General features: G+C 44.2%; 1 protein-coding gene across 1 annotated transcript; it reads right to left on the minus strand.

Moving 5' to 3' along the window:
* Window positions 1–931: 931 nt before the first annotated feature.
* Window positions 932–21,758, minus strand: LOC142699164 (uncharacterized). Its single transcript, XM_075848027.1, has 3 exons — window positions 21,655–21,758; window positions 18,966–20,661; window positions 932–958 (listed from the first exon to the last, which is right to left on the minus strand). Exons 2-3 carry the CDS (start codon window positions 20,649–20,651, stop codon window positions 932–934), a joined length of 1,713 nt encoding a protein of 570 aa, XP_075704142.1. The 5' UTR covers window positions 20,652–20,661; window positions 21,655–21,758.
* Window positions 21,759–25,490: the final 3,732 nt, after the last annotated feature.

The raw sequence follows: 25,490 nt of genomic DNA on the forward strand, positions 1-25,490 counted from the left end.
TATATAGCAGCAGTGAATATACCGCACAGATCCATATATAGCAGCAGTGTATATACCGCTCTGATCCATATATAGCAGCAGTGAATATACCGCACAGATCCATATATAGCAGCAGTGAATATACCGCACATATAAATATATACCAGCAGTGTATATACCGCACAGATCCATATATAGCAGCAGTGAATATACCGCACAGATCCATATATAGCAGCAGTGTATATACCGCACATATAAATATATACCAGCAGTGTATATACCGCACAGATCCATATATAGCAGCAGTGAATATACCGCACAGATCCATATATAGCAGCAGTGTATATACCGCACATATAAATATATACCAGCAGTGTATATACCGCACAGATCCATATATAGCAGCAGTGAATATACCGCACAGATCCATATATAGCAGCAGTGTATATACCGCACAGATCCATATATAGCAGCAGTGTATATACCGCACATATAAATATATACCAGCAGTGTATATACCGCACAGATCCATATATAGCAGCAGTGAATATACCGCACAGATCCATATATAGCAGCAGTGAATATACCGCACAGATCCATATATAGCAGCAGTGTATATACCGCACATATAAATATATACCAGCAGTGTATATACCGCACAGATCCATATATAGCAGCAGTGAATATACCGCACAGATCCATATATAGCAGCAGTGAATATACTGCACATATAAATATATACCAGTAGTGAATGTTATCAGCCACAGTCCGCCCTTCTCCTCCTCCTCTCATCCAATAACATGTGGAGGCTGAGGAGAGGTGCAGAGTTGCCATACTCACTCGTTAGACGCGCTCTCTGTATCGTGGTCCGCAGGGGCGTGCGCTTCTCTGCTGCAAGCTCTGTTGTGAACTTGTGATATTCTGCACACAGGGGCAGATATAGGACTGAAATCTAGGACAGGGGTGGAAAAAACACAACCTGTCAACGGAAAAATCATCTGTCAGAAGTAAAAATGTTTCCCCGATGAGTACAAGAAAGCCCCACCTGGGAATTAGACTTTCTTGTACTCCACAATGGGGAAACATTTTTTCCCTCTGGCGGATGACTTTTCAGTTGACAGGAAGCAGAGTTACATGAAGGGAAATTATTTTTCCTTGACCTCTAGTTTCTATTGTGGCGCAGGGGAGTATAAAAAAGTATAGGTTTTATATTTGTAATACTGCTAACTTTTATTTTTTTGCTATGTTCGGCTGGACCATTTAGACTAAGGGTATGTGCACACGTAGTGACCAAAAACGTCTGAAAATACCGAGCTGTTTTCAAGGGAAAACAGCCCCTGATTTTCAGACGTTTCTTGAGCAACTCGCGTTTTTCGCGGCGTTTTTTACGTCCGTTTTTGGAGCTGTTTTCATTGGAGTCTATGAGAAAACGGCTCCAAAAACGTCCAAAGAAGTGTCCTGCACCTCTTTTGACAAGGCAGTCATTTTACGCGTCGTCGTTTGACAGCTTTCAAACGACGACGCGTAAATGATAGGTCGTCTGCACAGTACGTCGGCAAACCCATTCAAATGAATGGGCAGATGTTTACCGACGTATTGTAGCCCTATTTTCAGACGTAAAACGAGGCATAATACGCCTCGTTTACGCCTGAAAATAGGTCGTGTGAACCCAGCCTTAGTCATAGATTAGTTGGACTACTTCGATAATGTACGTTTTTTTTTTTTTAATAAAATGGTGAAAGAGGGTTGTGCGGGGGAGTTTTTATTTCAATAAAAAAAAAAATCCTATGTCTGTTTTTTTAAAATTAAACTAGCGGCCGGCCTTAGGTTGGATGGCGCACTGTGCGGGGGACTCTATTGCTGCCCTCTACAAATACAGGCAAATATACACATATATATATATATATACACACACACACACACACACACACACACACACACACACACACACACACACACACACACACACACACACACACAGACACAGACATAAAGCATGTTAACATATACAGACACATATATATATAAACACACACACACACACACACACACACACAGACACAGACATAAAGCATGTTAACATATACAGACACATATATATATAAACACACACACACACACACACACACATATACAGACAGACAGACAGACAGACAGACACAAGGCATGTATACACATACCAACACATATATACACACATAGACGGACCCAAGGCATGTATACATATACAGACACATATATACACACATAGACATATATACAGACAGACAGACACAAGGCATGTACACACATACCAACACATATATACACACATAGACGGACCCAAGGCATGTATACATATACAGACACATATATACACACATAGACATATATACAGACAGACAGACACAAGGCATGTACACACATACCAACACATATATACACACATATACAGACACATATATACACACACACACATACAGACAGACAGACAGACACAAGGCATGTATACATATACAGACACATATACACACACATAGACGGACCCAAGGCATATATACATATACAGACACATATATACACACACACACACACACACACACACACACACACACACATATATACAGACAGACAGACACAAGGCATGTATACACATACCAACACATATATACACACATAGACAGACACAAGGCATGTATACATATACAGACACATATATACACACACACACACACACACACACACACTCACACTCACTCACTCACAGGAACTTACCATCTCTCCAGCTGCACAGGTTTCTTGCAGGTCGGACTGTGGGCGGAGCTTCCTCCTGGCTCTGCACTTGCTTCCTCTGCTTCCTCAGTGTGTGTAACGAGGAGCAGAGAATATAGAGTCCAAAGCACGGCCTGCACAGTTGCGCCCCCTACATGGTGGGAGGATGCAGCACCATGTCGCACACATCTAAGGCTGCCCAATGCAGTCAGTCAGATGCCCCCCTCTTGTCAGTATGGTAGCAGCCCATCACTTTTAAATTAGTGAGGGCAGGAGGCTGAGCGCAGTAATTGGCACTCTGCCACTCTAGTCTTTATCAACAACTCAGCCTCCTGTCTTCAACTCATTACTTACCAGCTGCTTTTCTTTTCTTCAGGAGAGAGCGTTCGGTCGCTCCTCCCGGAGTCCTCCAGGTTCCCTATGCTCCTCTCTCGCGGCGCGTGCAGCGTCACAGAGGGGGAGTGTACTAGCAGACGTGCGCCTATCGTGCTGCACGTCTGCTAGGTAAAGTACTCTCCCCTGCCTTCCCCACGCATCCCCCCTGGCCCTGCCACAATATGCCGCCCCCCGTTTTTAGCTCGGTGGCGCCGCCTGAGGCCGCTGCCTCACCTCGCCTAATGGCAGGTGCGGCCCTGCCTGTCGTCACTGTCCATATATGTACAATTACATCAAGGTCTCCTCCTGGAGTGCGATCCCTGGCCACAGTGTGGCCGACGCTCTGGACAGGGATTCTGCTCCTATAGGGAATGCCTTACGTCACTGTCCATATATGGACAGTGACAGCAGGGGCTCCTCCTGGAGTGGAATCCCTGGGGTGTGTGGCACCATCTACATGGGCACTGTGTGTGACACTATCTATATGGGCACTGGCGCTTTATATCAGCGCACTGGTACTAGGGGCAGCTAAGGGCATTAAACTGTATGGGGGCAGCTATTTGTCATTACACTGTGTGGGGGGTCCTATGGGAACATAATACTGAGTGGGCTGTACCGGTTATGTGTGGGCAGAGACTACTTAGATTAGATACTTGAAAGTTGGTAGGTATGTTTACTGGTGTGTGCTGGGGCAGAGCGAGTGTGTCTACTCCAAATTTGCAGCATAAGGCAATGAGGTTGCTTTACCACATGCCAATGCTGCAATTTTGGGATTTGCTCCCTCTAGTGACCAGCACATGGAAATGTTATAAATTAGAATCTAATTTATAATATTTCCTGAATTGTGAAAAAATTAAAACAATGTGTAATCACTTATATACTAACTGTTTAACTGAAAAAAATAAAAATAAATTCCTAGCGACACATCCCCTTTAATTCTGGCGTTTCATACAGCAGTCCTATTAAACAGTTTGCTGGAGTAAGATGCAACACATTTATTAACAGGCGAACGACTCTTAATAAATGTGTCGCATCTTTTAGCTGCAACGCGGCCTGTCATCAGTACTTTCTACGTGCTTCGGCCTGCTGTACAGTTAAAGTAAATTTTTACAATTTATTTTATTGTCTGATTGGGGGGGCATACAGTCTGATTGGGGGGAGGTATGGGTCTGGCACGGACCTTTGCCTTGTTACGCCCCCCAGAGATAAATCTGGGCCGCACTATACATATAGATTTCTGCTATAATTTACATCAGTTACTGGCGTAAATTATAGTAAAATTGTTGGCCATTTCTGCTAAGCCCCGCTCAAAGGCTACAGACCGTAATACAATATCTTAATGTAAGGATGTGTACACTTAATTGTGCAGCAACGCTTGTTGTCTCCATTCTATGTCAGTGTGGGAAGTAGATGTCCGGCCTTATGATTTTGTGATATGTGATAGACCCAGAATCCCAATCACCAAACCAAAGAATGCAAAATAAAGACACAAAACATTATAATTGGGTGTTAAATGGTCAAAACTTTTATTATATTATATGACCAAACTCAAAATGGCAAACCTCCGACTCACGAAGAGTCACCCTCCAGCACGCAGGAAAGGAAAAACCCCCTGTGGGGGAAACCTCTAGGGAAACCATGGCTGGAGGATTGCCCTTCCTCTGGGCTTAGAAGGTGCCAAAATATAATTTGTAACAGAATTTGTACATTTTCTCAGATTTTCAAGGAAAGACATTACAATGAACGAACGACATAAAACACATAAATCGGCTGATCTGGTTGGCTAGGCGGATGTCTCTCTTCCTGGGCACCCATTAAAATGAATGGGTGATCCACGGATGAGACGGGTCCTCCAGATGCCTCCTTGTAGCACCTGTCTCCGCTCTGGCTAATAGGGGGGGGGATCTCCTGCTGGAAACCTCCTCTATTACAGACAACCCGTATGAAGAGGATGGCATCACTGTGATGAAGAAGTGCTCTTGGGTGAAGGGTTTCCCTGCTAGAACCTACAAATTACATCAGGTCGACATTGGTGGGGAAGTCAAGCTCAAGGTCCTCAGTCCCATCCAATATGGCGCTAAATGTGGCAGTAAAACCTTCTAATATGGAATCTTCTTTATGTCATAAACATTTGTGTTTATGACATGAGCGCATTCATCATCATTGCTACAGGAGTTTCTTACCACTGCCGCCTCGTTCATTGTGACATCACCCACAGTGGTCTGAAGTGTTAACCCTTTAATGACTGGCAGTGTACTTACCACAGAGGCCATAAAGCTGAATAGTACATATCAGCGGCCATAAAGGAAAAGGGATAATGCAGGGAGCATCTCCGCACAAGAACAATCCATGACAAAGAGTTCTCCAGGATAAGATAACTTGTCTGCTTTCTCCAAAAACCAGCACCACACCTGTCCATAGGTTGTGTGTGGTATTACAGCTCATTACCATTCACTTCAATGAAGAAAACCTGCAATACCAGATACAACCTGTGGATAGGTGTGGTGCTGTTTCTGGAAGAAAGCAGCCATATTTTTCTAATCCTGCACAGCCCCTGTTAGAAATAGTTCAAAAAAAGGGGGAGAGAAGAAATTAAAAAAAGGGAAAAAGAGGAACTCTGAGGTAAAAGAAATCAAACTAGACTGAAAGGAGTCTGCTGGAGGTGCCAGATGGAAAGACATGTTTCTGCCATGGGGACCAGATTAGTTGAAAAACTATGCAGTTCATCTTCGAATGCAGCGTGACAAAAACAAATTATTTTGTAAAAAAATTAAAAAGTGTTTTTATTGTGCAAAACTAGAAAAACTTTTACGTACATGTTGGTTCAGGAGTCCTGGTGGTCCTCCATGGGCTTTACCCATGGAGTGTTTGGAGACATGTTGGAGCTGTGGGGGAATGGTAGGTACGCTTACTGACATCTGATGGGATTGTAGGCACATCGCACCATTTTGGTTGGCAATAAATGCTCTCTTTGAACATGCCCTCTCCGCTCCATTCTCTCCAGATCTATTTCTTTCCAGAAGAAGGTTCTCCACCATTTATTCAGACTAGGTTGTGCCTAGACATTGGAAGTCTACAATTCCCCGGTACAAATCTAAATGTTTGGCCACATTCACTGATATTCAGAATCCAGCAACTCTGCCGATTGTTGAAGTAATCTCAGGCATTTTCTGAGTAGTTGACCGCTAACTCCCTCCACTCTGCTACCTCGCTGTAGTGCCCGACCATTCAATTTTTTTCTTCTCTCTCTGTAATTGTCGTCTGTCTATTGCTTGTTGTTTTAACCTTTCTCATTGATAAAAGTACAGATTTGGTAAAGACGACGCTTACATTGTTTCCTAATTGTCTTTTGGTGAGCTGCATTTTTTTTTAACATTTTGTACTGCTTTATGGTTTTAATAAAGATTGAGCAGAGTTACTGCAGTTAAGCGGTGATAAATATTCTTCTACGTCCTGCTCCTGAGATGACCTCAGGGAGAACAGAAGCCTCCCATAAAGCAGAAGGAGACCGGGGTGGTGGACATTGTTAGGTAAAAGTTAAACAGACTTACCATCAGGGGTGCTCAGGGATATGCCGCTAATCCCCAAGTCAAGACTAGCTAGGAGGTCAAGGCTTCCTGAGCCCTGCTCACACCATAGTCAGGAGCCCCCAGCTTGACAGTGTCTGATTTGGGACAGGTAGTGGCTCAATTACTGGCTGGTGTTAGAGAGGCTTTGGTGCAGCGTGAGGTCCCACCACCTGTGGTCCCCCTTGCTCCTTCTCCTGTTGCGGCATGGTACGGTTCGGTATCTGGGGCTGCGGCGCTAGGTTCTAAAGTCACTGGGAGTGCTGGTGGGTCTGGCGCTCCTGTTGCGGTTCAACTGCATGGGGTTCGGTTAGCCAAATGTTTGTTTTGAGAGCTCCCTTAAGACGGAGATTAGAGATCGTATTTGGCGTGATGAATATGTTGAGATTTTCTCTCTTTTGCCGTTAGAGAAATTAAATTTGAATAGAGGAATGTCTGACGAGAGTAAGGCTGGATTCACACGAGCACATTACGTCCGTAATGGACGGAACGTATTTCGGCCGCAAGTCCCGGACCGAACACACTGCTGGGAGCCAAAATAAGTGTCAGACAATATTAGCACCATACAATACAATACTGCTATAGTACAGTGCCCTAATAATACAGTGTACTTAACACTAAATGAATTTTACTACATATTTCAAGGAGTTTTCCAGGAACATTTAAATGGCTTTATATGGCCACAAAACATTAAAAAAAAAAACCTTTACAATATACCGATGTTCTCCATTCCAGGCTGTATCACTTGCTTGTATTGTCAGGTCAGTTTGATCGCTGTTGTATCTGATCCCATCAGAGGAAAGCAGGAAAAACCTTCCCACATCTCTCCCTTATGGAAAAGTTTTCCCTTCATTCCACTAATGGGAGCCATATAAAAAATACACAATGCTCACATTGCCTAATACGACAGAATACATACAGGAGAAAATAAGAAAACAGCGTCTAAGCTTTACAATATAGTACCGGGGGGGATTGTGTACAAAAAGGAAAAATAAGTTGTACGGCCACCAAGACGAGCTGGAGATCCTTCAGCTTCAATTAGAGTCTGTTCACATGTGGATTTTCACCACATTTTATTAAATTGGCATTAGAATTTTAGTGATCTGAATAGTAATCTGAAAATTGTTAACTGTTTTCCTGCCATTTTTTTTTCACTTTTCAAAGGTTTAATTTATAATTTTGCAAAAAAAAAAACGGACAAAAAAACTACAAGGCATGAAAAGCAAATAATAACACATTGAATTCTATTTAACCAACAAACCCAACCAGTCACACAGAGAGGCGTCCATTTCCTCATCTAAGGCTTCATTCACATCTGCATCAGGACTCCGTTCATGGGTTCCGTCGAACCTTTCCGTCAGAGGAACCCATGAACGGAATCCAAACTGAAAGAAACAGAAACCATAGGTTTCCGTTTGCATCACCATGGATTTCAATGGTGACGGATCCGGTGCAAATGGTTTCCGTTTATCACCGTTGTGTGAGGGTTCCATCGTTTTGACAGAATGAATAGCACAGTTGACTACGGTATTTATTCCGTCAAAATAACAGAACCCTTACACAACGGTGACAAATGGAAACCATTTGCACCGAATCCGTCACAATTAAAATCAATGGTGATGCAAACGGAAACCTATGGTTTCAGTTTGGAGTCCGTTCATGGGTTCCCCTGGCGAAAAGGTCCGACGGAACCCATGAACGGAGTCCCAACGCCGATGTGAACAAAGCCTTAGTTATAAGGATAGATAATGATTTCCTTCACATTTGAGCTACAAGTTACGTAGCCGTTCCTTTCAGCTTAACCCATCGGGACCAAATCTTTTCTAATTTGTAGGGACATTTCCTACTCATATATAAAATGTTATACAGGAGGACATATTTATTGACAAGTTGTAACTAATGAGAAAGGGCAGGGGGGAAGTGTCTGTGGATTTCCAGGTCATATTTCCCTGTGTTTTTTAAATGTTGTAAGAATCCTCGAAGGAAACACCACGTTGGTACATATCGTATAATATGTCCCTGAAAAATCTGAGAGCTCAAAATATGCATGAAAAGATTTAGGCCTCGGTCACACAGTGCAGAACATGCACTTCTATTAAATACAGGATTGCTGACAACATGTTGCCAACTGCAATTTCGCCATAGCAGTTTCTTCTGGGGCCAGTGTGAGGAATGGGGGAAACCACTTTGTCCATTTTGCTGCAGGTGGAGAGAGACTTTTTCTGTTATTTGCCCCTTGTCCTGAGCTCAGGAGGTTCTTAATTCAAATGAGACAAGCAGCCGATCAAACTGAGAAACCAGTGAACCAGTCCAAACCAGTGTAGAAGTGTCTGAAAATAATCCTCTCCACTGTCACCTTCAGACTGTCCGACCACAATGGTGAGGATATGCGTAGCAGCAGCCGCAGGTGGGCATGGATTATAAACTTATAGTTGATGATACTTTTGATTGTTGTGTTTTTATTTACAAGTTGAGCACCAAGCGCGTCACCTATGTAAACATGTATGCCACCTATGTAAACATGTATGCCACCTATGTAAACGTGTATGTGTATATCATTTCAGTGCTTTGCTGCCATCTAGTGAACAAACTGCATAAATAGTTTGTGTAGTGCTGTTGTGTTATGCGTGCAGGACCTGTGATCACATGACCAGAGAGGCAAATTCTCAAATTCGTGCAGGTGCTGCACAGCTACTCAAGTAGGGGAGAAGCTGAATCTTTATTTAACAGGAGTTTAGCACCATATTTAAATATGCAATATTTAAAAAACAAATCGACATAAAAGTCATCAAACTGCATATTATGAGAGGAAAATGACTGTTATGCTATGTCGTTGATATATACATTGTGTATTAAGTGTTATTCCACTTAAGTAAACATATAACAGATCATTCCTCCAATTAAGACCCTTCGGGAATCTTGTATGAAGCTGCAGATCGAAGGAAACGCCTCCCTATTCAGGAAGTGTCTTCTCCAATATCCACCCGTCTTTGGTTTCTTCACTACTTCAAGGCCATAAAAACATTGGGGGGAATTTATTAAGATGGCATTTCATATGCCAGTCTTAATATAAAGAAAGTTGGAGTAAGATGCAATACATTTATTAAATGTGTCACATCTTTCGGCCGTTCTTGCGCCACAATCGTTATGCAGCGACTGCGGCCATGCTCCATCTATTCCCCCTACCCATCGGACAAAATGTAAAATAAAAAATAAGTATAATCTTTTTTCCGCTTCTCTTCTTCCCCCTTGATCCCCTAAGGCTCCCTGCTGCCCATACAATGCACTGACACCGAGCAGCGTCAGGTACTTTATATGTGACACAGCACTCAACGTCATCAGTGCATTGTTTGAGCCGCAGGCTGCGGAGAGAACATGAGGGGACCAGAAGAGGAGAGGTGAGGTGAGCATTCATTTTTTATTTAATTGTCCGATAGAGGGGACGGAGAGGAGCCTGGCATGGGCCTCTACCTTGCTACGCTCCACATAGTGACATTTTTGCCAGTTATTAGCAGGCGGAGATTTCGACTATAGTTTACGCCAGGTGTAAATTATTATAAATTTGTTGTGCTGCTGTCACCTTGCCCCCTTTTGGGAAGCCCCCTTTTAGAAAACTGGCGTAGAAAGGTTAATATATTTCCCCCATAAGCTTTAAAAATTACCATTATGTGTTTCTAAGAAGTGTTTTTCTGCCCCAGAGAGGCATTAGTGTTTTTTTTGTTTTTGCATCTGAAATGTGTTCTACAATGCGCGTTTTGAAGTTTCTAATCGTGCGACCTACAGATGTAGCCGGCTTTATCTTGACTTTCAACGCCTTAAAGAGGCTCTGTCACCACATTATAAGTGCACTATCTTCTACATAATGTGATTGGCGCTGTAATGTAGATTATAGCAGTGTTTTTTATTTAGAAAAACGATAATTTTTGACGGAGTTATGACCTATTTTAGCTTTATGCTAATGACTTTCTCAATGGACAACTGGGCGTGTTTTACTATATGGCCAAGTGGGCGTTGTAAAGAGGAGTGTATGACGCTGACCAATCAGTGACAAATCAGCGTCATACACTTCTCTCCATTCATTTACTCTGCAGATAGCGATATATCTATATCGCTATGTGCAGTCACATAAACACACTATAACGCTACTCATGTGTCATGACCATGAATATACATTACCTACAGCCAGGACGTGATGTGTATTCATTCTCCAAACCACTTCTCTGCACGTCTCTGTGATTTACAGCACAGCACAGCGAGATCTCGCTGTGAATGACAGTTTACAGCGTAATCTCGCGAGACTACCCCTGCTATGCTGTAAATCACAGAGACGCTACAGAAGTGGTCAGGAGAATGAATACACGTCACGTCCTGGCTGGAGGTAATGTATATTCATTGTCATGACACATGAGTAGCGTTATAGTGTGTTTATGCGACTGCAAATAGCGATATAGATACAGTATATCGCTATCTGCCGTGTAAATGAATTGAGAGAAGTGTATGACGCTGATTGGTCGCTGATTGGTCAGCGTCATACACTCCTCTTTACAATGCCCACTTGGCCATATAGTAAAACACGCCCAGTTGTCCATTGAGAAACTCATTAGCATAAAGCTAATAAAGGTCATAACTCTGTCAAAAATGATAATTTTTCTAATTAAAAAACACTGATGTAATCTACATTACAGCGCCGATCACATTATGTAGAAGATAGGGCACTTATAATGTGGTGACAGAGCCTCTTTAAATACACAGTGGCTGTGTTTTTTCAATGACTTTTTAACGACTTTTGTTGTGTGATATCACGCTTCAGCAAGTTATCCGAGTCAAGATAAAGATGGCTACATCCGTACATACACGCGATCACATTGTTTGCAGTTAATGGCATAAATTACATGATGCTTAGTACAATTTTTATAAACACATCAATATCGTAAGTACTTTTGAAAAAATAAAAAACTTTTTGGGAAAGTCAAGTTTTGTTGTTAGCGACACTGTAGAAAAGACTTGTGACAACATGTAACTAAGAGATCTCATCCTCTAGGTGACCCAAGGGCTGCCTTTACCCACAATTTGTGTCAGGACTGGATTCGGATTTAACATGGGTTCATTTTTTCTGAATAATGTTTTGATATTTTTCCAAACTTATGGCTCTATGCCGTTGAAGAAACTGGTAATTGATCTCTCGTGCTTCAGTATTTATTATTAAACAAGATGGATTATTGTGTCCTTTGTTTTGATGCCCTTCTTAACATCCATTGTTAACCCCTTCCCGACATTTGCCGTATAGGTACGTCATGGAAAGCATTGACTTCCCGCGTCTTGACGTACCTATACGCCGAATGTTTGGGACCGGCTCAGAAGCTGAGCCGGTGCCTTCCATCACCGGATCTCAGCTGTATCTTACAGCTGACATCCGGCTGTAACGGCGGGGACCGAAATTAGCTTCGATCCCCGCCATTAACCCCTTAAGTGCAGCGCTCAAACGCGATCGCTGCACTTAAGGTGTTTGCAGCTCATCGGAACCCCAATAATGAAATTGCCGGGGTTCCGGTGGCTGCAATGGCAACCAGAGGCCTAATACTGGCCTCCCGGTCTGCCTAGCACCGAAGCCAGTCAAGATCTGCCCGGCGGCGGAGCCTGATAGGCTTCCGTAGCTGCTAGCAAGATGGCGCCGGGTCAGGAGCTGATCCGGCGCCATCAGCGGTGGAAGTCAGCTGTACTGTACAGCTGAAATCCACCTGTAACGGCAGGAACCGGAGCTAGCTCCGATCCCTGCCATTAACTCCTTCGATGCAGCAATCAAAAGCGATTGCTGCATCGTAGCGGTTACTAGCAGATCGCCAGCCCTGACAGGCAATCAGGACTTGTGACTGCTGTTATGGCAACAGGAGACACAATGGTCTCCTGCTCTGCCATTACGGAAGCCGATTTAGGCCCTGCCGGGAGGCTAAGCCTGATCGGCTTGCTGTCAGTGAATGACTGACAGATCTAATACATTGCACTACATAGGTAGTGCAATGTATTAGAAAAAAAAAAAATCTGACCGTTGGACCTTCAAGTCCCCTAGTGGGACTTGAGAAAAAGTGTAAAAAAAAGTATAAAAAAGTGTAAAAAAAAGTGCAAAAAATAAAAGTTTGAAAACAATAAAAGTTTCAAGTAATCAAATAAAACACAATCCCCCTTTTACTCTTATCAAGTCCTTTATTATTGAAAAATAACAATAAACCATATGTATTTGGTATCGCCACGACCGTAACGACCGGAGGTATCAAAATATTATATTATTTATTGCACGCGGTGAACAGCGTAAAAAAAACCCGTAAAAAACGTTACCAGAGTTTCTGTTTTTTGGTCACTTTGCCCTACAAATATTAGAATAAAAAGTGATCAAAAAGTCGCACGTATCCAAAAATGGTACCTATAAAAACTATAGCTCGTCCCGCAAAAAACAAGCCCTCATACAGCTCCGTCGACAAAAAATGTTAAAAGTTATGGTTCTCACAACTTGGCGACAGAAAAAATACATTCTTTTTACAAAAGTAATTTTATTGTGCAAAAAGTTGTAAAACATGAAAAAGTTCTATAAATTAGGTATCGCCGGGATCGTACTGACCCGCAGAATAAAGTTAACATGTAATTTATAACGCATGGTGAACGCTGTATACAAAAAAACGAAAAAAGCTGTGCCAGAATTGCGTTTTTTGGTTTACCTGGCATCCCAAAAAATAGGATAAAACGTGATCAAAAAGTTGCATGTACCCCAAAATGGTACCAATAATAACTACAGCTCGTCCCGCAACAAACCAGCCCTCATACCGCTACGTCTATGAAAAATAAAATTAGTTATGGCTCCAATAAGTCAGGAAATAAAAAAATATGCAGTTGTGCCCGAGGGGAACATTTCTTCTGTTTGAAGAGGCGATTTATCAAGGACCTAAAATTAGGGAACCAGGAAAGGGAGGGCCCAAACATATCCGCTGGAAGCGAGGGTGCCCGTATTATACCAGGACAACACTTCCCAGCAAAATTCCCCAAACTGCAAAGGCGCGGAGTGTGGACCAAAAGGGGGATAAGAAAGGACGCCATATATGAGTGCGACACCAGCCTGTGCAGAAATGATTGTGTCACAGCGTAACACACATCTATGGATCATTTTATTTGTTTTTTTACCCCATTATTATACCACCTGACTATGCCCCTTTTATACCCTGCCCGGCTTACATATGCCCCCACATTATAAACGGAAACACCAGTAAGACTCCAAACAAAACTACTACCAAGCAAAATCCACGCTCCAAAAGCCAAATGGCATTTCCTCCCATCTGAACCCTACAGCGTCCCCAAACAGCAGTTTCCTTCCACATTTATGGCATCGTCATAACCGGGAGAACCCTTTTAGCAATTTTTGGGGTTTGTCTCTCCAGTGTCATAAGCTGGGCACGACATATTTGCTACTGAATGGCATATCTAGGGAAAAATATAAATTTTGAATTTGCACCATCCACAGCGCATTCATTTATGGAAAAGACCTGTGGGGTGAAAATGCTCACTACACCCCTTAATAAATGCCTTGAGGGGTGCAGTTTCCATAATGGGGTCACTTCTCAGGGGTTTATTTTTAGTATTTCACATCAGAGCCTCTGCAGTTGTGAACCAATACTTTGTAAATCGCCAAATTAGGCCTCAATTTTAAATGGTACGCTTTCACTCCTGAGCCTGGTCGACTGTCCAGGCAAGAGATTAGGGCCACATGTAGTGTGTTTCTAAAACCAGGAAACCCAGCATAATAATTAGAGAGCTGTCTTGTTATGATGGCACAAGCTGGGCACCGCATATTGGCATATCTATGGAAAAAAATCCCATTTTCACTCTGCAACATCGAGTGCACACCAATTTCTGCCAATCACCTGCAGGGTTAAAATGCTTACTACACCCCTAGGTAAATGCATTGAGGGGTGTAGTTTCCAAAATGGGGTCACTTCTGGGGGGTTTCCACTGTTTTGGGCCCACAGGCGCCCAGAAACCAATCCAGCAACATCTGCACTCCAAATGGCGGTCCTTCCCTTCTGAGCCCTGCCGTGTGCCCAAACAGCAGTTTATGACCACATATGGGGTATTGCCGTACTCGGGAGAAATTGCTTTACAAATGTTGGGTTCTTTTTTTTCCTTTATTTGTTGCGAAAATGAAAAAATTTGAGCTAAAGCTACGTCTTATTGAAGAAAAAGGATTGTTTTTATTTTCACTGCCCGAATTCTAATAAATTCTATGAAAAATCTGTGGAGTCAAAATGCTCACTACACCCCTAGAGGAATTCCTCAAGAGGTGTAGTTTCCTAAATGGTGTCACTTTTTGGGCGTTTTCATTGTTTTTTCCCCTCAGGGGCTTTGTAAATGTGACATGGCCTCCGCAAACCATTCCTGCTTAATGTGATCTCCAAAAGCCAAATAGCGCTCTTTCCCTTCTCAGCTTCGCCGTGTGTCCAAACAGCCGTTTATTACCACATGTGGGGTATTGTTTTACTCGGGAGAAATTGCTTTACAAATTTTATGGTGCTTTTTCTCCTTCAGTCTTTGTGGAAATGAGAAAAAATTAGCTAAACCTACATTTTCTTTGAAATAAGTTAGATTGTCATTTTCAGGGCCTACTTCCAATAATTTATGCAAAAACCTGTGGAGTCAAAACACTCACTATACCCCTAGATAATTTCCTCAATGGGTGTAGTTTCCGAAATGGGGTCACTTGTGGGGGTTTTCCTCTGTTTTGTCCCCTCAGGGGCTTTGTAAATGTGACCTGGCCTCCGCAAACCATTCCTGCTAAATTTGAGCTCCAAAAGCCAAATAGCGCTCTTTCTCTTCTAAGCCCTGCCGTGTCTCCAAACAACCGTTTATTACCACATGTGGGGTATTTTTTTTACTCGGGAGAAATTGCTTTACAAATTTTACGGTGCTTTTTCTCCTTTAGTCCTTGTGAAAATGAGAAAAAAAATCGCTAAACCTACATTTTCTTTGAAAAAATGTTGATTTTAATTTTCATGGCCTACTTCCAATAATTTCTGTAAAAAACCTGTGCGGTCAAAATGCTCATTGTACCCCTAGATAATTTCCTTGAGGTGTGTAGTTTCCCAGATGGGGTCACTTTTGGGGGATTTTGACTGTTTTGGAACCGCAAGAGCCCTTCAAACCTGACATGATGCCTAAAATGTATTCTAACAAAAATAAGGCCCCAAAATCCACTAGGTGCTCCTTTGCTTCTGAGGCCGGTGCTTCAGTCCAGTAGCATGCTAGGGCCACATGTGGGATATTTCCTAAAACTGCAGAAACTGGGCAACAAATATTAAGTTGCATTTCTCTGGTAAAACCTTCTGTGTTATAAAAAAAATTGTATTAAAAATGTATTTCTGCAAAAAAATATGAAATTTGTAAATTTCACCTCTACTTTGCTTTAATTCCTGTGAAATGTGTAAAGGGTTAAGACATTTTCTAAATGCTGTTTTGAATACTTTGAGGGGTGAAGTTTTTAAAATGGGGTGACTTTTTGGGGTTTCTAATATATAAGGCCCTCAAAGCCACTTCACAACTGAACTGGTCCCTGTAAAAATGGCCTTTTGAAATTTTCTTGAAAATGTGAGAAATTGCTGCTAAAGTTCTAAGCCTTGTGATGTCATAGAAAAATAAAAGGATGTTCAAAAAACAATGCCAAACTAAAGTAGACATATGGGGGATGTTAATTAGCAACAATTTTGTGTGCCCGAAGAGTGTTCACAAAATTATTCCTTTTCTGTATTACAATTCCCCTGTAACATAATCTCTAAGAAGGTAACAGAATCCATGGATGCCGAGCCTGTAACATTGTAAATTAAATATATTGGTTTTATTGTATTCCATAAATGGTGGTACAGACGCCACATCACGACCCCTAAACAAAAAAAAAGTCATCGATGTATCGTCCATCCCACACAATCCACTCGTAAAAGGGATTATTGGCTGAAAAAATGTTGTTCTCCCACCATGTCATAAACAAATTGTCCATGGAGAGGGAGAATTTTGACCCCATCAGGGCGTCTTCTATCTGCAATAAAATAACACTATCAAGGCAGAAGTAATTATGTGAGCGCAGATACTCCGCTCACATTAAAATAAATTCTTGTAGATATTTGGAATACCTGGTGTATTTCCGCAAATGGAATTCCATTGCCTTGATTGCCGGAATATGTGGTATGCAGGCAGGCCCGCCATCAGAAATTTCTGGGCTTCACACAGTCAGTGGAATCCATTTGAGGAAATACATCTGGGTCCCCCATTATTAGGGGATTTGGAGAGGTGGCAACGGGAAGTCGTGGGATGGGAGCAGGACGCAAAGTGCCAGGGACTCTGTGAGCGGGCGGAGGAGTAGGCTAAGAGAACGGAAGGTGGCCGAGGCGGGAGTTGGGCCAGAGTGGATATGACGCTTGACCGGGGTCTGGGGAGGGGAAGGGGAGAGAGACCGGTGGAAAGGGGAGTGAGGCCGGTGGGAAGGGGAGAGAGACCGGTGGGAAGGTGGGAGAGAAGGGGCAACATAAAAAAATAATTAAACTGAATCTGCTGCTTTAAAACAGAGTCACTCACCAAGTTGCAGAGCTGGCCGCTGCTTCTGGCCCCTGCATGGGTCCCATTCCTTTCTACAAACCAATTACCGCTGATCATAACCTTGATGAGCGGCAGCTGCCCCCTTTATTTTACTTTTGTGGCCAGGCCCCTGACAGTAGTACTAGCGGTACTACCCTGATGGCAGGACTGTTTGCAGGAGTACTAGCCAACTATGTCACAGATAACCCAAGTTTCAAGACCATGAAAAGTTATGGATTTTTGGCATCCCATGGAATATGGGAACAATAGGGAATTCTATCAGTAAGTATTCAGCCTGTTTCTTGGCTAATACTTCTAATTCAATTCCTTCTTCTAGCAGATTTTTTAAAGGTTCTTTACATGTGGTGCTTGGTTTCGCCACAAGTTTGCGATATGTCGATTCATTGTCTAAAATGGTGTGAACGTGTCTGGGATATAAACAGGAATCTAGAACAACTCCTGCTCCATGCACTCCTAAGATTTGGAGGACACAGTTATACGCTGGATATATGGTGAGCACCTCTGTGTTTTCACCTTTAGCCCTTATGTGTATATAGTGAACCTTTTAGATGGTTAATCTTTACCCGCTAAGGTGGAAGGGTTGGTTCCAATGCCTAATTATGGTGGTGTCTGAGGAAATAAAGGTCCTTTTAGATGTCCCGATACTGACCATTAAAACCAGCGCCAATCGACGATACAGCGTATCACAAGGAGCAATCATCAGTAATGTATGGGGAAAACAATCGTTACTACACGAGACCCCGCACCGATCTGCCAGTCCAGCTGCCTCCGGGCACTGGACAACACTGCCGGAAGCAGATGGTTCTGACCACTGCATAGCGGCCGTTCAGCAGAACTGCAGCTCGGCCTCTATTCTTGTGTACCTTTTGTACCATTTGTGACCCGCTTAAAAACCTTTTACGATATGAATCTCAGTGTAAAAAATTCAAGTATCTAGTCTACAATAAAAAACAATGAGTGCTCTATACTTTTTATTAGCTTCAGTCACTTGCAGGCTGCACACCCATTAATTTCAATATAAAACAGAGTAGACGTTTATTTTTTGACGTGTCATTACATCTGTATATTATATGTGGAGTTGTTATTATACACCGTCTCTATGATCTGATGACGGGCATATTCCCCAAACTGCACCACCATGCTGCCCATACACTGACTGTATAGTCTGTCTCGCCAGCTAAGTCCTTGGTCTCCGTCATCTAATGTTGACGGATAACTGGCATCGCTGGACTCCACCGGCCGGTGAGTCTGCACCTTGTTCACACTCCTCGATGTAGGCCTGAGGCTCGTTCGCAAGTCAGACTGCTAGCTCTGCCCCCTAGATGTTAATATTGATGTTCAAGTCTTGACAGCTGATATTGATGTCCACAACCATTGGATAGTACATGGGGAAGTGATCTACAACCTTGATGTCTCTGTCCTCAGCGGTTCATCCCTGATAAATGCATTTTATTTGTTGCCACTGCCGATGTAAAACCACTTGGTGGCCAGAATGGAGACGGCCCTTTCATTGGCTTTTCTGATATTACATGAGAAGCCTTCGCAGTGCAGTGTGGCCAGAGCTAGGCTGAGACTATATAAGTCCAGGTCTTACATGACATCATGGTTGATGGCATCTTTAAGAAATTCAACATGTCTGACTACAGCCTCCTTGTCCTCTGAGTTGACCAGATAGCTTGGGATCTGGAGGAGCATGGTCTTCATCAATTTTGGGTGGTTATGAGCCAGACAGCTGTAGATGGATTTCAGGTCATTGATGTTTGGAGAGATTTCCGTCCGGAAAAATCCCCGAATGTTGGCTCCTTTGATGTAGGAGAGGCAGCTCTGCAGAGATGAAGTACTGGCTGCTACTATCTCCTGGTTGTCACTATGTAATTTCAGGAGTAAAGTTGGTATACAGCTCCTGACTTTGTCTGTAAAATATCCAAATAGCAGAAGGCGGCAGCTCTCTGTCAGATCCCTTAACAGGTTTATGGCCGCAATCTGGACTTCTCCATCCGGATAGTCCATATGCTCCCGGGATATTTTAATGAATTGTCTACTGAGGACAGAAAGCTTCAGGCGTCTGATAATGGAGGACAGCGCCCTCAGTGCCGCCATGATGATCTTGATGCTGCTGGTTTTTGATAGTCTAAACTCCATGTGGGCAATGATCTTATTCTTGTAGCTCTCCACCAGTCTTGTAGCTCCGGTGGTGGCATTCCCCAGTGCCTCCATGGCGATGCTGCACAAGATGTTATCGTCCTCTTCTATGATCTTCAGCAGATGTTGGATTGCGCACTCTTGGTATTTCTGCTTTATAAGTCTTGGATGCTTCAAAGCCTCATTGAAGAACATAGCTGCTGTCATTTTGGCCTTTGGGTCCGCATTCTTCAGGGCATTGAGCAGAAACTGAAGGAAATCTTTTGTTATTTTCCTGCCAGATACCAGAGATCTCACAAGCATGTTCATCCCAATACGCTGCTTCTCTGTATCTTCCAGTTCCTTATTCTCCGCAGCAAATTGCTCCCTGTACTTTTCTAGGAGCTCGACGTGAGGAAGGGTCTGTAACTCGTCATTGCCTGGCTCGGTCGGCTGGTTTTCCGATGATTCGGGTACAGTAAAGAATTCCAGGGCAACTTTGGTGGAGTCTTGAAGCTCAGCATGGACATCAGGCAACCAGGTGGAAATGTTGGCCTTCATGTTGCTTATGGCCTTCATAAGTTGCACTTTGCAGCTGCCACCCTTCACAATATATTCTTGGATGCTGCCGCATAAACGTCTTATAGCATAGCACAACGTCTCCTTAGATAGTTGGTCAGGAGCATTTTTGACCACTTGGCCCAGCACTGGCAGCATGTCCAAGATGTGTGGCATGATGACTGTAGCACACAGAGATGTCACTTCTGTCAAAGTGTCGACAATGGCAGCATTGAAATCCTCATAAACGATGTTGTATCTCAGTTCCCCGACCACCGCTTCAAGATGGAGGATGCTCAGCCAGACAATAACCTTCTTAGTCATGGCATAGGAATAGTATTGTCCCTTCATGTACTCCACCTTCAAGTGCTCACATAGCACATTGATTATATATTCCTTCAGGTAGTGTGCCGCGTCTCTTCTGTACTGAATGACTCTGATGAAGAAGCGGCACATGGCGGCGTTGTATTGAGATGGTAACAGGCTACTCAGAATGGCTTTCTGAAACACATCCGTATAAGTGAAGAGATCTTCAGCCACCTTCTCCTGGATGAAATAAGGGACACAGGCTCCTAAGACGTCTTCTTCCACCAAATCCCAGGTGTCCAAAGCATTTCTGAGCTCTTGATTTGTGTCCACACAGAATGTCTGATGTTTTCTATTCATGATCTTCATATCCACAAATCTGCTGAGGCGAGAAATCATTGTGTGGTTACTTGTTTCTAAATCATCTTCCAAAAAGAAAATAGATTCTAGACTTCTCTGTCCTCAATTATCAGCCCCCTCCCCAATAAACATGTGATAACTGCATTAAGAGCGCCCTCCCAAGGCAGAGACAGGACAGTGCAGCCAGAGGAGACAGCGGCACTCCTCTACACTGCGCCCTCTGGTGGTGTAAGAATTTAAAGGTTTCAGAAAATGAAAGCCACATATAAGGTTATATGTAATATTATATAGGGTATTTTATTTGGGTAAATCAAAGATGGAGGATCATGGGTATAGTTGCGTTTCTTAATGAAATGTGTCTCATCAGTTTGCAAGATTCCTATTGTTTACCCTGATTCTCACAATAAATGACCCCGAGGTTCACAGGTATCTCTTACAGGTGCTAACCAGTAGTGTGAACCCAGTCTTACCCATGGACAAACTCAGGATGTCATAAATGCTAAAGGTGGTTGATAAGTGGCACCAGTATTCTATATCCGCATGTTACATGAGGGGGGAAGTTCTTTTTATCAGGAAGGTCACACTATTTGTCTCAAAGAGGGGCAGACAAGGGGGCATAAAAGACCCAAGCATGACATGAGGGCAGCCACTTGGGAGGCCACTTGAGGAGGGACATACTGGAAAGGAGACTTCCTGGAGTGTGGGGAGACCATGGATGGTAACTATAACCTGCCATGTAATTGTTGATGATAAGGAAAAAGTGTCTCTGTAAAGTTCCTTGTTTATGGCTGTCGCTATGTACAAATCTCCATAGAAGTCTCAGAATAACTAATAGTCATTTCACTCTTTATACAATATACATTTTCATACACTCAATCTTGTATTTCATTTATTGCGCCTGACCTTAGAATCTAACCCAGTAAGAGGGTGAAAGAGAAACATTCTTACAGTGGCAGCACATGGAACTCGCTGCAATACTTCACAAGAAACATTCGACATGTTCTCCTCTTACCTCTGAATCGTGGATCTGAAGCTTCTGGATAAAGCAAGATTTCTAGAAGTCACAGGACTCAAGAAAAAGTCAAGTGAGAGCGACGTACCAAAAAGCAAGAAACTATTGGTCTATAGCGGCTCAACGGAATGTGACTGATCTGCAGCTTTTATAGAGAAGGTGAATTATGACATCACTGATGACCTCACACTTACCTTACAGTCTAACACACATCTAATGTTTTTTGTTTTTTTTCACATATCTTTATTGAATTTCAGTAATAAAAACATTACAACATTTCAATATCCAGTGATTATAAATATCATAATGCTCAACAATTTATCTGCACAATTTACATCAGGCAACATATATCTCCCCAATCCCATCCCCCTCCCACCCCAAAGATCATTAAGTACCATAAAATTATAAACTTCTTATGATAAAATAATAATTATACCTTCCTATAGAACACCAATCAATTCCATATCCCCAATATTTCCTCCCACTTTTTTATACAATTTTTCTTGTCTGCTCTTATTTTCTCATATTCTTTAATTGTCTTAACCAACTTCAACCAATCCATAACAATTGGGGATTTACCAGCCATCCAATTTCTTGCAATTATTATTTTTGCGTAAAAGAGAACATTAACCCCTTTGTGCACCGTGACGTGCTATTACATCCGGGTGCGGGTGGTGATGTTTAGAGTGCGCTCCATATGCTGCGTGTGTCGGCTGTGTTTTACAGTGGACACCCGGGACTAACAGTCGGGAGCAGTGATTGTGCTGTTCCTAGCTGTTTAACCCCTCAAATGCTGCGGTCGATCGCGAGCATCTGAGGCATTGAAAAAAGGGGGGCGGCCCCCTCTGACATTTCATCACCCCCCCAGTTAGATCAGGGGGTGACAATGATTGTAATGGCAGCTCATGGGCCTAATGATGGCACCCAGAGCTGCCTTCACTTAACTTAAGCCTTTAAAAATGACAATATACTGCAATACGTTAGTATGATCACTGGTTCAAATCCCCTAGGGAGGCTAATAAAGTGTGTAAAAAAAGTGCAAAAAAGTTTTTAGTAGTGAAAAAAATTAAAAACAAATAGTTAAAAAAAACTTTTCCCATTTTCCCCCTAAAGTAATGTAAAAAATAAAAAAAGTAAACAAAATTGGTATTGCTGCATGCGTAAAAGTCTGAACTATTACAATATAGCGTTATTTAATGGGAGGCGCGAGAACAGCACCGGCGGACGTCATTGCTCATCAGCGCATGGGTCGGCAGCCCGCGCTGATGCGCTCCCCTCCCCCGCTCCCCTCTTAGACGATGGGGATACAGCGGTGGGGGGAGAGCTGTTGATGTCTGCCCCTGCTGTAATAAAGCAGAGGGCTTCGGGGGGAGCGGCGGCTGCTCAGGCTAGGTCACCCCGCCGCTGCCGTAGAACTCGCCCACCAGAGCGCCTTAGTCCAGACATGGCCCCGCGGGCCCGGCGTCGCAGGGGGAGCCCTTCAAGGGACGCTGCAGGCCAGGCTGCTGGGACAGGCGCTTCCTCCCAGGGCCTGCGTCCTGGCAGGAATCCCCAGCCGCGACGGGGCTCGGCGGTTACCAAGGAGTCGCAGGCCGGGCTCCATGTCACACCCCCGCCTTCAGCTGCTGTGTTCGGAGGGCAGTAGACGGCCGCCAAGATCAGCGAAGACGACGAGGCAACAGGTCCGGTCGGAAGTCTGGGTCCCTGCGGTCGGGCGGCAGATTGCCGGCCCATCGGTCAGCGTGCCGGGATCCCCGTGTCGTAGATGTCGGTGCGAGTACCAGTCGGCTGCGAGAGAGGATTTGGAAGATTGAGAGCTGGATGAGTCGCATCGCGGTCAGGATTTTCCGGCTGGCGGGAATACAGCGCCTGGGCAGCCTGGTGAGTGTGTAACTCCTACGTTACCGTATCCAGCAATTTTCATGTCGGGTGTTGGGGGTGGGTCAGCGAGCGGGGTAGCGGCTGTCGGTAGTGGCGTTGCCGGGCGCGATGGTTTAACAGATTTAGTGGGTTGTTTGCGCGAGCTAGTCGGGCGCTTAAATAGGACAGCGGCGCCGGTAGCGCCGGCGGGGTCTCCTGTGTTGGTATGGGAAGGGCCTCGTGAGGTACAGTCGCGGTCCATGGTCGGGGAGGTCCCGGGGGTGGCAAAGGAAGCGGTAGCAGTGTCGGTCCAAACCGAGGCGCTGAAGGATGGGGATAGGATTCGGCTTGATGATCGCGCTCGGGGCGAGGTTTACGTCTGTTTCGAGGGCCCGTTAGGGGGTCACCTGAAGCAAGAGGTACGCAAACGGATTTGTAAGGATGAATACGTGGAGATATTTTCTCTTCTGCCGCTTGCAAAGTTCAATTTGGATAAGGGCAAGCGGGACGAGAGTAAGAAAGAGGAAGAAGAACGCCGGCGGTATAGGCTTATCCCGCAGACGTTCGCCAACTGGTCGCAAGCTTTCGCTATTTTGGCAAGCGTGATCGGGGAAAAGGCGCCGGAAAATTGCTCGGCGTTGTTTTGTTACTTTGATGCCATCGGGGAGGCCTATCGGGCGTACAGGGGCCAGGCGTGGTTGCGGTATGATGAGCAATTTCGCCAGCGGAAGGCGGTCCGGACGGCGATCCGGTGGGATCAAAAGGATATTGCGTTGTGGTCGCGGGTTACGGCGCAGGCTAAGCAGTCCTTTCCCGGGAGTGTTGGCCAAGGGGGCCAGTCTAGTAAATCCGGGCAAGGTTCCGGGTCAAAACTGGGGTTCTGCTGGCAATTCAACGATGGCCAGTGTAAGTTCGAGGCCACCTGTAAATTTAAGCATGTCTGTTCGGAGTGCAATGGCTCCTCACACGGGGCCTCAAAATGTATGCGGAAGGGTAGGCGGTCAGGCCCTCAGTACGCTTCAGTTGGTCAAGGGGCGGTCGCCGGTGAGGGTGGAAAGGATGCCCCCGTATCTAAGTGAATATCCGGATAGGGTTGCGGCCACGTTAATTTACGAGGGGTTTTTGTTTGGTTTTGTTATCCCCCTCCTCCATATGAGGTTCCGGTGACACGGCGCAACCTTAAGTCAGCTTATCTGCACTCGGCGGTCGTTTCAGAAAAGCTTTTGAAAGAGGTGTCTTTGGGTCGGATGTCCGGTCCTTTTGATGAGCCGCCGATTGAGAATCTAGTGGTATCACCCTTGGGAGTTGGGCCAAAGCGGGAGCCTCACAAATTCCGGTTGATACAGCATTTGTCGTTTCCAAGGGGAGCGTCGGTGAACGATGGGATAGATCACGAGTTATGTTCGGTTATTTACACTTAGTTTGACAAAGCGGTGGCGTTAGTGCGGGAGGCGGGGCCCGGTGCGTTGTTGGCAAAAACTGACATTGAGTCGGCCTTTCGCTTGCTGCCGGTACATCCAGATAGCCAACGGCTGTTGGGTTGCTTCTGGAACGGGGGGTTTTATGTTGATAGGTGTCTTCCAATGGGGTGCTCCCTTTCTTGCGCATACTTCGAGGCGTTTAGTAGCTTCGTGGAGTGGGTGACGAAGGGTGTGGCCGGGGTCGATTCCTTAATACATTATCTTGATGATTTTTTGTGCGTAGGCCCTAGCGGGTCCCCGGTTTGCGGGAATTTATTGTATTCCTTGCAGAAGATTGCGACGGATTTCGGATTCCCTTTGGCGCCTGGAAAGACAGAGGGCCCGGTATCTACCATCTGTTTTTTGGGGATCCAAATTGATTCGGTGGCAATGGAGTGTAGGCTGCCTGAGGATAAATTATTGCCATTGCGACAGGAGGTCAGGCGGGCTTGTCAATTGAAGAAGATCACGTTGCGCGATCTTCAGTCGCTGCTTGGAAAGTTGAACTTTGCCTAT

Source organism: Rhinoderma darwinii, unplaced genomic scaffold (genome assembly GCF_050947455.1).
Source record: "Rhinoderma darwinii isolate aRhiDar2 unplaced genomic scaffold, aRhiDar2.hap1 Scaffold_138, whole genome shotgun sequence".
In the NCBI taxonomy this organism is placed as follows: Eukaryota; Metazoa; Chordata; class Amphibia; order Anura; family Rhinodermatidae; genus Rhinoderma; species Rhinoderma darwinii.